Raw genomic sequence first — 13,881 nt, forward strand, 5'->3', positions numbered from 1 at the left:
CAACCCGGCCCGGGCCGCGCTGCTCCGCCAACGCGACCCGCGTCGCCTCTGCTTCCCGGCCCCGCTCCCGAGACCCCGCTCGCTCCCCGCCGCCGAGGAGACTTTGCCCTCCGCATCCCCTCCCTCCGGCGGCCTCCACGAGCCCGCCCCGCTCGAGGCTTTGCGGAGGGAAGGAGGAAACCTCGAGCGGAGGGAAGGAGGAAAACCGGCCGGGGCGGGCGGCGGCAGGGCGACATGAGCAGCGCCGAGGAAGACTACAACTTCGTCTTCAAGGGTGAGGAGGAAACTTCGTCCCCTTCCCTTCACCCAAAGGACAGGGTGGGAGGAGGGCGGGGGTCCTCCCCCGGGGCTGACGTTTCCCAAACCAGGACGGGGCTGGGGGCTACCCCTGCAGCTCATGCGCCCCGCGAGCAAGCAGTCGGTGCTGCAGAGGGTCCTGGCACTGAGGGCTGCGTCCCGAACGGATGGCGGTGGGGTCGGGGGGCTGCCTTGCTGCCCGTGGGCTCCGCGGAGGTACTGAGGACCCTCTGCCGCCCCCGGGGCACCGGTAAGCGGAGGGGGTGACACGGCTGGGGCCGTACGTGCGAGGTGTAAACGTGCCAGCCGAGGGCGGCGGGCACTTCAAAGTCGTCCTGCCACGGTGCTCGGTGGTGGCACGCGCAGAGGACGCGGGGTCAGACCCGGCCGTGGGGCCCGGAGCGATGCAAGCACTGGGTGCTGGTGTCCCCCCGGTGCCACCGGCTGGACCTCGCTTGGGAGGACGGGTGCCACCAGCCCCACGTACCCACCGCAGGCGTCCCCTGGGCTTGGCAGCGTCCTCGTCCTGCTCCTGCTGCCTGGATCCCCTCCCTGAGCGGTGCTGGGGCCTAAGCGGTGCTCAGGGAGTGCACGGGGGGGCCCTACGAGCCCCTGGGTGGCTTTGGAGAGGGGCTGAGAGCTCCCGCTGTGGGGTTGGGGCTCCGTTTGCTGTGCCGGGGGTTAAACCCATTTTCTGTCCATGTTTGGGGCCGTTGTCAATAGGGCCAGGATGGTCCAGGGGCTGCTTTCCTCCCTTTTTCTTCTTTTTCTCCCCTTTTTCCCTTTTCCCCTTCACCCTCCCGGGCTCACGCTGTATTGGGGCTGTCCCTGTGCCAGTCTCCGGGACGGTCAAGCCGCTGCCGTGCCAAAGGCAACGGGCCGCTGGCGGGTCTGGATCAGGCCAGGAAGGGTTTTCCGAGTTCTTCCGAAGCCTGTCGGGTGCACGCTTCGGCCTCGGTACCCTCCTCGCCCGGCCCCAGCGGGATCTCTCGCTTCCCTCCCCAGTGGTCCTGATCGGGGAGTCCGGGGTGGGCAAAACCAACCTGCTGTCCCGCTTCACCCGCAACGAGTTCAACCACGACAGCCGCACCACCATCGGCGTGGAGTTCTCCACCCGCACCATCGTGGTGGGCGATGCCATGGTGAAGGCGCAGATCTGGGACACGGCCGGGCTGGAGCGGTACCGCGCCATCACCTCCGCGTAAGGACGGGCTCCCCACACCCCCACCCCCACCCCCGGCCCCCCAAAACCGAGGCCGCCGTGGGGCATCCGGAGCACGGGGTGATGGTGGGGCTCTTCCCCAGGTATTATCGGGGCGCCGTGGGTGCCCTGGTCGTCTTCGACATCACCAAGCACCAGACGTACGACGTGGTGGACCGCTGGCTGAAGGAGCTGTACGACCACGCCGAGCCCAGCATCGTGGTGATGCTGGTGGGGAACAAAACCGACCTGGCGCAGGCTCGGGAGGTGCCCATGGAGGAGGCGAAAATGTTCGCAGGTACGGGCGCTCGCTGCTCCTGCCGCCCCCAAAAACAAGCTGCGAGCCTCCAACCCTCCCTGCTAGCGGGTGCTCACAATGAAGTGGGGGGGGGGGGGGGTGTCCCAAAAATCCCGGCAGGGGCCCCAAAATGAGCCGTGCCCTCGCTGGGGTCCCCATCACCACGGGGGCCCGCTGTCCTTGCAGAGAACAACGGGCTGCTGTTCGTTGAGACCTCGGCGCTGGACTCCACCAACGTCGAGCAGGCTTTCGAGACCATCCTGAAGGGTGCGCGCTCCGGCACCGCGGGGCGACGGGGAAGGGGCGGCGCGGGGTCCCTCGTGGGGACCCGGGGCCGGGCGGAGGTTTCTCAGCGCGTCTCTCCTCCGCCCCGCTCCACCTGAGCAGTTTTGGGGCTGGTTTCGGTGTCGCCTTTCCGGCTGGTTTGGTTTCCGGCCTTTTTGCGCTGGGCGTTTCGCTCCCTGTCACCCGGTGGCTTTGTTCTCAGGGCCCCGGGGGCTCCTTCACCCCCTGTAATCCGCGGGCCCCTTGGGGCAAAAATCCCGCGGGGGTTCCTGACTCAACGTCTCCAGCGTCCTGCTGAGCCACCCGCAGGGGCCCGGGGGGACGGAGAGGGGCGATGCTCGGCCAGGAGCACCTCTCCAGGAAGGTGGGGACAGGCGCACAGCGAGCTGTGCCCTGCCATTTGTGCCGTGCCGTGCCAGCCCCAGCACGGGCCGAAGCACTAATCCAGGTTGGGCAAGAGGAAATTTCAAGGTGTTCCCCGCCACCCACGCTTGGCCACGGGGACGCAACCGGAGAGAGCTGCTCCCCGACCCCCCCCCCCCCTCCTCAAAGTGTCCTCCCGAACACGACGGGGAGCCTTCAGAGGTTTCTGCTCCCCCAGGACACGAACCCGGCCCCCCCCCCCCCCCCGGCCCCTCTTGTGTTTTGCAGAGATCTTCCACAAGGTGCAGAAGCAGAAGCAGAGGAGCAGCCAAAGCAGCACGGTGTCGCTCGGCAGCGAGAGCCCGGAGAGCTCGGCCCCGGCGCAGGCGGAGAAGCGCCCGTGCTGCGTGGCCATCTGAGCCCGCCGGGCAGCTCGGGGGGCCCGGGACGTGCCAGGGGCACGGAGCTGGGGCTGCGGCTGCCTCCGTGCCGACCCCTTTGGGCCACCAACAGAGGCTGGGGGCAAGCAGCCTGCGGTGCCACCCCCCGCCCCGGCGTGGCGGGGAGCCTGGACAGCGGGCAAATTCTGCCAGAAACGGGGAAAAGCCTCAGTGCCGGCAGCTCTGCTCCGTCCGCCTCGTTTTTATCGGGTCCTGATTAATTAACACCAGCACCGAGCCGCCCGGATCCCGATCCCGATCCCTCCAGCCCCGCCGTGCAGAGGACTGAGACGCCCTGGGGTGCTGCCGGGGGCTCGCCGGGGCCGTGCCACCCACGGGAGCCGCCGCAATCCCCGGCCGCCTGCGGTTGCTGCCGTGGGGCCTGTGCCACGCGCTGGGGACGTGCCTGTCCCCACAGCTCCGCGTCCCCAGTGGGGACAGCTTCGGGGTCACCACATCCCAAACCTCGGGGAGCGAAGCAGCAGCGTGCAGCGGGTCTGTCCCCATCCCTGACCCGGGACGCCGTGACGGCGGGACCGAGCCGAGGCCCCCCCGAGTTTTCAGCTGGCTCCCCGGGACGGGGCCCAGCACCAGCTCCGTGTCCCGCAGCGCGGTGATGCCACCATTAAAGGACTTGCGAAAGGCGGCTTCGCTGTGCTGGAATCCCTCAGCCCTTGTGGCCTCGGGCCCGGGCCCTCCACCCCATGCCCATGGGGTGCGTCCCGACGGGGGTCCCTGCGCCCCTTCCCCTGTCCCATTGCCCCAGTGGCCCCCGGGGGGACGCTCGGCAGCCGATCGGCCCTAAAAAGGGGCCTCTCCCGCACCCCCTGGGAAACGGGGGGACGCTGCCGGGTTCCCCGGGTCTTCCCCTGGGTGTGGGCCCAGGGCTGGAGGCTTCGCATGGGGAGCGGGGTTGTGCTGTCATGGGGGAAGGGGAAGGGGGGGAATAGGGGAAAAGGGGAATAGGGGAAGGGGAGAAAGGGGGAAGGGGGAATAGGGGAAGGGAGGGAGAAGGGGAATAGAGGAAGATGGGGGGAAGGGGGAATAGGGGAAAAGGGGGGATAGGGGGGAAAGGGGGAATGGGGGGAAAGGGGGGATAGGGGGAAAGGGGGGATAGGGGGAAAGGGGGGATAGGGGGAAAGGGGGGATAGGGAGAAAGGGGGGATAGGGGGGAAAGGGGGAAAAGGGGGAATAGGGGGAAAGGGGGAATGGGGGAAAGGGGGAAAGGGGGAATAGGGGGAAAGGGGGAAAGGGGGAATGGGGGAAAGGAGGAGTAGGGGGAAAAGGGAAATTGGGGGAAAAGGGGAAAAGGGGAATAGGGGAATAGGAGAAGGGAGGGAGAAGGGGAGTAGGGGAAGGGGGGGAGAGGAAAAGGGGAAGGGGGAATAGGGGGAAGGGGAAAAGGGGAATAGGGGGAAAGGGGGAGTAGGAAAAGGGGGGATGGGGGAAGAAGGGGAAGGGGGAAAAGGGGAATGGGGAAAGGGGAATAGGTGAAGAAGTCGAAGAGGGGGAAGGGGAAGGGGAACGTGGGAAGAAGGGGGCTGGGGAACGGGGGGCTGGGGGGCTCGGGGCCCCGCCGCCGCCCCCACGCACCTGGCCCAGGTGAGCCGCCGGGCGGTGACGGACAGCCCCGCCCGCCAATGGCAGCGGAGGAGGGCGTGGGGGGGACCAATGGGATCGCGGGGGGCGGCCCCGTCCCGAGCCCCCCCCCCCCCCCCGCCCCGGTCCGGAACTCGGCGGCGGGGCGGGGGGAGCGGGGCCGGGGCCGGGGCCGGGACCGGGGCCGGGGCAGGGGCAGGATGCGGGGCCGGGACGAGGAGTACGACTGCCTCTTCAAGGGTACGGGGCCGGGCCCGGATCGGGATCGGGATCGGGATCGGGATCGGGGGCCGGGGACCGGGGACCGAGATCTGAACCCGGGATCGGGATCGGGAACCCGGGATCGGGATCGGGAACCCGGGATCGGGACCGGGAACCGGGGACCGGGAACCGGGGACCGAGATCTGAACCCGGGATCGGGATCCGGGCCGGGACCGGGGTCCTGAACCAGGGACCTGAACCCAAGACCGGGAACTGGGGACCAGGACCGGAGACGGGAACCAGGGATCGGGACGGGACCGGGGTCCTGAACCGGGAACCGGGGTCGGGGAACCAGGGATCGGGATCGGGACCGGGACCGGGGTCCTGAACCCAGGACCGCGACCGGGGACGGGAACCGGGGAATCGGGACCGGGACCGGGGTCCTGAACCCAGAAACCGCGACCGGGGACCAGGAACTGGGGATCGGGATTGGGACCAGGGACCGGGACCTGAACCTGAACCGGGACCGGGGACGGAGACCGGGGAACCAGGAACCCGGGACCTGAACTGGGGACCGGGCTGGGAACCAAGGACCAGGACCGGGGACCGGGGATGGAGACCTGGACCTGAACCAGGAACGGGGACCGGGGACAGAGACCGGGACCGGGACCTGGGACGTGGGACCTGAACCCAGGACCAGGGACCAGGACCTGAACCGGGGACCCCGGGCCCAGCTCCCGGTGCTGGGCAGGTGCTGGGTGTCCCCACACCCAAGGGTGCGAGCTGCTCTTCCTGGCCCCTGGCTTCTCGTTAGTGCTGCGGGGGGGGGGAGCAGGACCCCCCCTGGGGGGCAGCACCCATGGGTGCGGGGGTGCTCGGCCCCTGGGCAGCCCCAGGAGGCTGGGGGGGAGTCGTGGGCAGCGGGAAGGAGCAGGGAAAAGCCCCGCTGCACCCCCCGGGGAGGGAGCCGGGAGCCCCGGGATCTTCTCCCCAGCCACCAGCACGGGGTCCCGGTGCTGTTGGCTGGAGCAAAGTGGCGATAGGACGTCGCCAAGTCGCAACAGGACGTCCAAAAGTCGCGACGGGAGCCAGGGATGACCTTGGTGTGAGTCAGCCGCCAGCACCTCCCCTGGCCCCCGCCCAGGAAATCAATCACGGAGTTGGTTTGGGTTGGAAGGGACCTTAAAATCACCTCGCTCCAAACCCCCTGCCGTGGGCAGGGACCCCTCCTGCCGAGCAGGTGGCTCAAAAATCCTCCCCGGAGCTCTCCTGGGACCCAGCGAGGGGCGGCCCCTGCGTCTCGCCCGCTGCTACGCCGGAGGCACGGCTCGGGGGGGGGCCCCAGCGGTGTCCTCCTGTGGTGCCGGGCTCCTAAAGGAGCTGGGGCTGAGGGCAGCTGGAGGTCGGGCTCTGCGTTTCCTTCCCCGTTCTTCTCTTATTCTCCTTAAAAAACAAGAGAACCCTGGTTTGAGTCCAGAACCTGTGGGTTCCACCCAAACCAGGGGCAAAGTCCAAGGGAGACGCGGTGTTTAGGGGCACGGAGCTGGGCCAGCGCTCGCTGGGTCCCTGGGGCTTTGCTGGGGCTTTTTGTCCCCCGAACGGGTGCTGGTTTTGGTTCGAAGCGGCGTTATTCCGACTTTGTGATGAGGGAGCCTCCTGCTCCTAAGGCTTCCTAAGGCCCCTGTCCTAGGGCTTCCAGGGGCATGGCACATGCATGCCTCAGTTTCCCCAGCTGTATTCAGCGCTGCCGTGGGCGTGCACGGGGCCAGTGGAAGCCGGGCTGCAGCAGCACTGCCGGGATCGGAGACGTGGCACTTGAGCCAAGGGAAGCGGCAACTTCCCGTTAATTAAACACCGAGCCTGGATCAAAGCGATGAGGCTCATTAGCGAACCTGGCACATTGCTGGCCTCTGTGTCTCCAGTGGTTCGTCGAGGGCAGCCCAGCCCATCGTGGTCTTCCCAGGCATCCACGCAGTGCCCCGCGGCGTCAGGAGCCTCCCTTCCTCTGCTGCTGGTCGAGCCCCGAGCTCCTGCTGGTCCCTCGCCGGGTTCCCTTTCCCCGCAGCGTGGTGACGGGGTGGGGGGGGGCTTGGCGGTGGCCCTGCTGCCGAGAAGGTTTGGTCCCAGCTGGGGAGGGCAAGGTGAGGCCCCCCCAGAGTCAGCATTCCCCTGGGGAACGGACCGAGCCAGCAGCAATGAAAAAGAAAAGAAATCCAAACCTGTTGAGTCACAAACCCAACAAACTCGATAGGGGAGCCGTGTGACGGAGCCTCCCCGCAGCCTGTTGCGCCAGGTTTTACAGGAACTAGGCAGAAAATGCACTCACCCAGCCCACACCCAGGGACTTTCCTCCTCCTTCTCCTCTTCCTCCTCCTCCTCCTTGTCCGGTGCTCACTTTTGGAGCAGCTCTTTAAATCCCTGGTTATGCACCGATTCCCTCGGGATGAAAAGGAGATGGGGGCTGACGGGGACGTCCAGGTCCCTGCAGGGCTGGGGGCGGCTCCGCATGGCTGCGGCGGGGACAATCGGTGCTGCCTGGTGCTGGGGGTCCGGGGGCCGACGCCGTGCTTGTTCCCCCCCCCCCCCCCCCAGTTGTGCTCATCGGGGACTCTGGCGTGGGGAAGAGCAACCTGCTGTCCCGCTTCACCCGCAATGAGTTCAACCTGGAGAGCAAGAGCACCATCGGGGTGGAGTTTGCCACGAGGAGCATCCAGGTGGACAACAAGACCGTGAAAGCTCAGATCTGGGACACGGCCGGGCAGGAGCGGTACCGGGCCATCACCTCGGCGTGAGTGTCCCCGCTCCCCCCCCCCCCCGAATCCCACGTCCCTTCCCTGGGAATCGGCCGTGACCCCGTCCCCTCGCTGTCCCCCAGGTATTACCGGGGGGCCGTGGGAGCTCTGCTCGTCTACGACATCGCCAAGTACCTGACGTACGAGAACGCCGAGCGCTGGCTGAAGGAGCTGCAGGACCACGCCGATGCCAACATCGTCATCATGCTGGTGGGCAACAAGAGTGACCTGCGGCACCTGCGGGCTGTGCCCACCGACGAGGCCAGGAGCTTTGCAGGTATCCCCTAAACCCCATCCCACCCCACCCCATCCCGCACGACACCTGCCTGAGCTCAGCCTGTCCTCGCAGAGAAGAACGGGCTGTCCTTCCTCGAGACGTCGGCTCTGGACTCCACCAACGTGGAGACAGCTTTCCACAACATCCTCACGGGTAAGGGGGGGGCCAGGAGGTGCTTTGGGATCCCTCCCGGGACCTCTGTCAGCTCTAGGGTGGGATCCTGCTCCCCGTGACGGGGAGGGGTGGGTGCTCCCAGCCTCTTGAGCCGTGCGCTTTGGGAGAGGGAAGCTCCTTCACTGAAATACACGTTTTTTTAAAAAAAAGTTTTCCCTCCTTCTCCCCCTTTCTCGGCAGAGATCTACCGCATCGTGTCGCAGCGGCAGATCACCGGGCAGCCCGAGCCCGAGTTCGGCCCCAGCACGACCATCGAGCCCGTCCGCGTGCTGCCCACGCAGCAGGAGGGCCGCCAGGCGCCCTGCTGCCAAAACATCTGAGCCCCCGCCGCCCCCGCCGCCCCGCGCACGGAGCCGTCGCCTTTCTCACCCTCTACCTCTGCTCGCTGCAGCCCCCCCCGGGAACGGGATGGGGCTGGCGGCCGCTTCTTCTGCACGGCCGCTCCTGTGCGTGCTGGCCGTGCCACCTTGTGCTGCTCTCCCTGTGTTTATGTAGGACCTACAGGAACGGAGAGGAAAAGCTCTCCCTGAGCCGTGTCTCCCCACCAGTGCCTCTCTTCCCCAGGGTTCGGGACGTGCCACCCTTCATGTCCTTGCTTTCTCCAGCCCCGAAGTCACCTTAGGGTGACACTGAACAAACCCAAGCGCAGCGAATCCCTTGCCTGGTACCCGGGTTCTTGTGGCACCCGTGGGTGCAGCCCTTTGGGGAAGGTTTTGGGGGTGGTGGGGGGCCAGGGTGCACCCTTCTTTCTGCCTGGCAAGAGACTGGGTGCACCCAGCCCCGGGCACAGCTCTGGGTGTGGATGGGGCACCCTGCTGGGGGGGTGCAGGGGGCGATTCCCTCCTTGGGCCCCGTTTTTGTGCCCTGAGCCCCTTTGAGGCACCCCAGCAGCACAGCCAGCGCAGAGGAAAAAGCTGCTGTGTCCTTCGGCCGGGTGCTGGGATGCACGAGGAGGGGAAAAGGGGCTCCCAGGGTGGGGGGATTTGGAAAGATTTTGCCACTTCTGGGGCTGTGGGGTGAGGACGAGGGACTTGGTGACAGCAGGGCGCAGCCTGGGGATGAGGCTGCCGCTAGATGGAGCGTGTGCTGCGCTCACAGGGGGCTGCCAGCCCCGATCCCCCTGCCCAGGGGACAGAGCCGGGCCCCCCAGGGCTGGGACAGAGCCAGTGTCACTGGCGTGATGGGCAGGGGGCAATGCGGGGGCTGCAGGGGCCATCCCATCGCATCCCATCCCATCGCATCCCCTCCCATCCCATCCCGTTTCATCCCATCCCTTCACTTCCCTTCGCCCCAGCCCCAGGAACGCATCCCCCGGGGTGTGTGTGGGGTCTCTCTTTCCACATCTGCCCACGGTCACCCCGTCCCACTTGGCAGGATTTTGCCTTGGGGCATGGTTTATTGACAAAACAGGAATTTGGACAGAATCCTAAAATAAAGTTGCTGCTGGAGGCTTTTTCTGCGTGCTGGGGTCGTTGCTTGAGCCCAGGAACCGCGCCAGCTCCGGCCCCGTTGTTCCCCCCGCCTTGGCACATGGCAGCTCGGCGGCATCCCCAGGCGAGGAAGGGCACGAAGAGGAGCGGGGTAGGGAGGAAGTGTGGGGCAAGCCCCATTTTGGCTTGATTTTACCCCTTTTTGAGCAGCCACCGTGGCAGCACCTGACCCTTGGCTGGAGCCCCCCTGGCGCAGCGTGACCCCGGGCACCGCCACGTCCCCAGGGTGTCGCGGCTTTTAGCTCCATTTTGCTCCGATTCCCCCATTTTTACACAATTCCTGCTAGAACGGCGTGGCAGAAAGGGTGACCCAAAGCTCACGGAGACGGGAACTCGCCGCCAGGGCTGAGGGTGGCAGCCGGTTCAGGGGATGGGATCGCCGTGGAAGTAAAATCCCCTTGCTCTGAGCAGGGCCCCCGCTCCCACCCGCCGCTGCTGGAGCCCTTCCCAGAGCGTGAACAGACAGAAAACAAGAGCAGATACCAAGTTTCTTAAGTAATAATACTTTAATAAAATTAAGTTCTTAATGTAATTTAGCACATTTAATACATTAACCCTTTCCCTTCTTTGTTTTCTACAAGTTGTGCAACATCATTATTTTAATTTTTTTATTTTAATTTTTTTTCCTTCTCCCCTTATACTATATGCCTCAAAACTCAGACAACGAGCCTAACTCTACTTCTATGTTCGGTTATATCTCTCTCTCAGGCCTTTATTTTTGCGTAATGCCGGAGAGATGAAAATACCTGGATGGAACATGTGATCGGTTTCCAATAGTAACAATCCCGACTACAGGTTTCCTATGACGTTAAAAGAAAAGGAAAAAAAAAAAAAAAAAAAAAAGGAAAACACAACGTAACAGGGAATGGACTTTAAGCGGAGGGGCCACGGTCGGGATGCCGAGGCCGACACCGGCAGCTCCGTGGAAAAAAGCGGATGCACGTGGACTCGTTCGGCACTTTGGAGCGAGGGCGAGAGAAAGTTCAGTGGCACTTGGCGAGCGAGGGCTGCGCGGGGCTGGCATGGGCTGAGCTCCCCTGGAAGCTCCCTGGGGCTGAGGCTTTGCTCGAGAAACGGGGAAATGGCCCCAGAGATGCTTTGCTGGAGCCCCCAGTGGCAGCGAGCTGGAGCTGGGACCTCCAATACCAGGAAGAGCCGGAGGAAATTGCAGCCAATGCCGGGATCAGCCGGCACCACGCGCCCAGCCATCAAATCCCACTGCCTTTCATGCCTGCTTAACCCAGGAGCAAACCCTCAATTGCAAAACAGGATCTGGCCCCTGGCTTTTTTTTTTTTTTTTCCCCCTTTCTTTACAATTCTCTTGAAGAGAATTCCTAAGGAAAAAGGAAAAAAAAAAATCGAAAAGGGCCGATCATCTCACAGCTGAGCAAAGCAGGTTGCGACTGCGGCTCCCTCTCAGCTGCTGGGAGCCGAGGGGAAGACCACGCGGCGCTGCTCCGGTCCTCAGTGAGTTGTCCCCAAGCATCGCCGCAAGACCAGGACGCGTTCTGCCATCAGCCGCCCGGTGAACTGGCACCGCCACCGCCAGGCAGGGCGGGGGGACATGATTTCATTATTATTATTTTTTTTTAATCCCTGCGTAGCTGCGCAGACAGCGGTGGAACAACTCCAGATTTCACATTAGTGTCACTTTACCGGGGGTGACTTTCAATTTACTTCATTAGCGGCCCTGAAGCGATGCTGGCCCAGGTCCAGCAGGGACGCCACAGCCTGCCAGGGCCGAAGGGACTTCGGATTCCCGTGGAGTAACCCCACCGAACCAGGCGAGCGGCGCAGGGACCAAAGCTGAGGCTGCCCAACCTCGGCCGGGCCGACTGACAGCAGAACACGGCTCCAAGTTTCAACCCACAACACACCACAGACTGCTCATGAACATCCTAGAAAGGTTTTTTGTTTTTTTTTTTTTGGAAGAACCTGCCCATCCTGGCTCTGCGGTGCTGACACTGAGGGAAACCTTTGCGGGGACGCGGCAGAGGCAGGATGGGACCCCCACGAGCCATGGACAAGCGACTATAAAGTGCATCCGCTCTCCAGTCCAGGGCGCCGCTGCACAATGTCAAGCACTGACTCTACTTCAAGTATCAAAACCAAAAACAATGAGGTAAAACGAAAATGAAAGAGCAAACGGGCCGCTCGCTGCCCCGCGGGGAAGGACCGGGTGGAGGGGTCGTGCCTCCGCGTTCCCGAACCGGCGCTGGGCTGACGGGGCGGGCGCAGCGAGCGATCTCGGATTCACAGTGCTATACGCAGAAACCGAATGAGAACTGTCTTCGCTTCCTGTCCTAACCTATTGCATGGCTTTGCTGAATGCTGGTAAGCGGCTGCCTCGTCCCGCCCCGGGTGCAGGCGCTGGGGTGGCCGCTGTGGTTGTCGAAGGCTTTGGGATCCTGGCGGATGCTCCTGAACCGCGGGACAGCCAGGGCTCGCTCCGGCTGAGCCACGACCCCGAGGATAGGAGCAAGAGCTAAACCCAGAGGTAACCAGCCACCTTGCGAGGGTGTTTTCTTGGCAATGCTCCACTCCCTCCACGAACAACGGAGCTTGCACTAGGTCATTTATTTTAGCATCATCGCGTGTAAACAGGGGGTCAGTGCAGCGAAAAGCAGCCTCCGAGGGGCCGAGCGCTTGGCTGGGCACACACGGAGCAGGGTCCGACCAGCCAGGGCTCGTCTTTCCTGGTACAAGCAAAGGAGAGGGCGAACATCTTGCCGCAGTCCCAGCGCTCAAGGGCAGAGCCTTGGCTCCCTCACCGCAGCCTCCAGCACCGAAAAAAAGCCACCAAGCCGGAGCTGGCATCCTGCAAGCTGCCAGCTGCTCACGAAGCACCCTCAACCCAAGCCGTACGTCGCCCGCTCCCGGCACAACCCTTCCCCTTGCTGGGTCGAGATATAACCAAGAAAGCAAGCAAAAAAAGCCCAAAAACCAAAGGGAACGAACCAAACCCTAACGTCCCGTGCTCCGAGCGCAGAGCAGGGCGCGCTCAGCATGGCTCTGCGCTCGGCACCGGCACCTCGCTGCCGCCAGCTCTGGCCGTCACCTTACAGAGGGGAGTTCACCCGCGCCCAATTTCCTTTCCACCCACCCAGGGACGGTCCCGCCGCCGTCACAGGGACCCGCCGACACCTCGAGTGCCTGGAGGAGCTCCAAAAGCACAAACGGCGCGAGAAAAGTTAACAGCAACGAGATTCTGACTTTTAGCGTTTTTTCTGAAATTTTCATTTCCGTGCTCCAGGCCCGAGGCTGGAGGTCAGAATAAGGCAAAAATAATGGCCTAAAACTTTCTTCTTTTGTTCAGTGACTAGCCAAATCCTTATACTTTTTATTAAAAAAGCAACATAAAAACCCAAACGCATCTTTTTAAAAAAATACATATTATTAGATCCCATTTTTTTTTCCCCTCTATAAAAATAACTTCAGGACTTTGACAGAAGGTACCAGTCGGTGGTCTGTTATTTTGTTAGGCTTTTCGTTCGTCGATGTGTTTGCTTCAGAAAAATAGTACCAAAAAAAGATGGAATTTCTGGGGAAGTTAAAAATGATAACTGATCTTGTTTACAAGTTTACTTTACATTCTGCTCTGTCTGGGATCACTTGGATCTACTATAGATTAAACAATATGGATAGCATCTACTATTTGAACTAGTTAATTTTATTTTAATCTTTACTCTAGGATTATATGAAATAAATTTGAGCGTTTATTATTATTATTTTAACTTTTTTTTTTAATACCCATCAACGCAAACTTTTTTTTTTTTTCTTCTCCTTTTTGGTTAAAAACAAACAAACAGAAAAAAAAAAATCTCATTTTAACATGCTTCTTTGAAAGGCAACAGAGCAGAAGCATCCCCGCCGCCACGCGACTGTGGGATGCGGGACGAGACCCCCCCCCAACGGGCTCCTGTCCGCGGGGCGGCCACGGGGCCTGGGCCCTGCCAGCCCGGTGGGGACGGGCACAGCTCGCTGCGTGTCCCGGTGCCCTCCTGGTTGGGGACGGGTTCGAGTTTGGTGCACCCAGGGCCGTGCCGGCTGCGGAGACGGAGCCAAATTCGGCCCAGGGGAGGCAGAGGCCGGAGCTGCCCCAGCGCCGAGCGGCCCCCGCGCACCCGCAGGCCCCGCGGAGCCTCCCACGCTGGGCGAGAAGCGGTTTTACGCCGGGATCGCCCAAAATCCTGCTTCCAAACACGTCAATGGCAACATTTCCCCGTTGGCAATCTGGGGCAGGCTGGGGTCTGCAGGAAAACGAGCGAGAAAGGAGGGCGGAAGGGGCGAGAAAGGTGAGTTTGGCTTTCTGAGCGTGCCCAGCCTGCTCCAAAAAAAGCCCTTTTTCTCCCCGAAGCAGCCACCGTCAGAGCAAAGCGAGGTCACCCGGCGGCGGGCGCGGGGACGGACGGCACCGAGCGACCTCAGGACAGGGCCTGGGAACCGACCACGCGGCTCCGAGTC

At 63.1% G+C, this 13,881-nt stretch overlaps 2 protein-coding genes across 2 annotated transcripts; both read left to right on the forward strand.

Annotated features, from left to right (window-relative positions):
* The first annotated feature begins 234 nt into the window (after nt 1–234).
* Nucleotides 235–2,863, forward strand: RAB25 (RAB25, member RAS oncogene family). The gene is made up of 5 exons (XM_035571138.2): nt 235–274; nt 1,303–1,498; nt 1,603–1,796; nt 1,983–2,063; nt 2,733–2,863. Exons 1-5 carry the CDS (start codon nt 235–237, stop codon nt 2,861–2,863), a joined length of 642 nt encoding a protein of 213 aa, XP_035427031.1.
* A 1,788-nt stretch (nt 2,864–4,651) lies between these two features.
* LOC118260696 (ras-related protein Rab-11A-like) lies at nt 4,652–9,380 on the forward strand. Its single transcript, XM_035571118.2, has 5 exons — nt 4,652–4,723; nt 7,277–7,472; nt 7,560–7,753; nt 7,826–7,906; nt 8,108–9,380. The coding sequence occupies exons 1-5, from the start codon at nt 4,684–4,686 to the stop codon at nt 8,245–8,247; spliced, it is 651 nt and encodes a 216-aa protein (XP_035427011.1). The 5' UTR covers nt 4,652–4,683; the 3' UTR covers nt 8,248–9,380.
* The last annotated feature ends 4,501 nt before the right edge of the window (nt 9,381–13,881 follow it).

This window comes from Cygnus atratus, chromosome 28, assembly GCF_013377495.2.
Source record: "Cygnus atratus isolate AKBS03 ecotype Queensland, Australia chromosome 28, CAtr_DNAZoo_HiC_assembly, whole genome shotgun sequence".
NCBI classification, from domain to species: domain Eukaryota; kingdom Metazoa; phylum Chordata; class Aves; order Anseriformes; family Anatidae; genus Cygnus; species Cygnus atratus.

Excerpts from the sequence above, each read along its gene's own strand:
- RAB25 (XM_035571138.2), top strand. The coding sequence starts at position 235 with ATGAGCAGCGCCGAGGAAGACTACAACTTCGTCTTCAAGG. Across the intron at positions 1,797-1,982 it reads GGAGGCGAAAATGTTCGCAG|AGAACAACGGGCTGCTGTTC; the intron begins GTACGGGCGCTC and ends CTGTCCTTGCAG. Across the intron at positions 2,064-2,732 it reads TTTCGAGACCATCCTGAAGG|AGATCTTCCACAAGGTGCAG; the intron begins GTGCGCGCTCCG and ends TGTGTTTTGCAG.
- LOC118260696 (XM_035571118.2), top strand. The coding sequence starts at position 4,684 with ATGCGGGGCCGGGACGAGGAGTACGACTGCCTCTTCAAGG. Across the intron at positions 4,724-7,276 it reads GTACGACTGCCTCTTCAAGG|TTGTGCTCATCGGGGACTCT; the intron begins GTACGGGGCCGG and ends CCCCCCCCCCAG. Across the intron at positions 7,473-7,559 it reads TACCGGGCCATCACCTCGGC|GTATTACCGGGGGGCCGTGG; the intron begins GTGAGTGTCCCC and ends GCTGTCCCCCAG.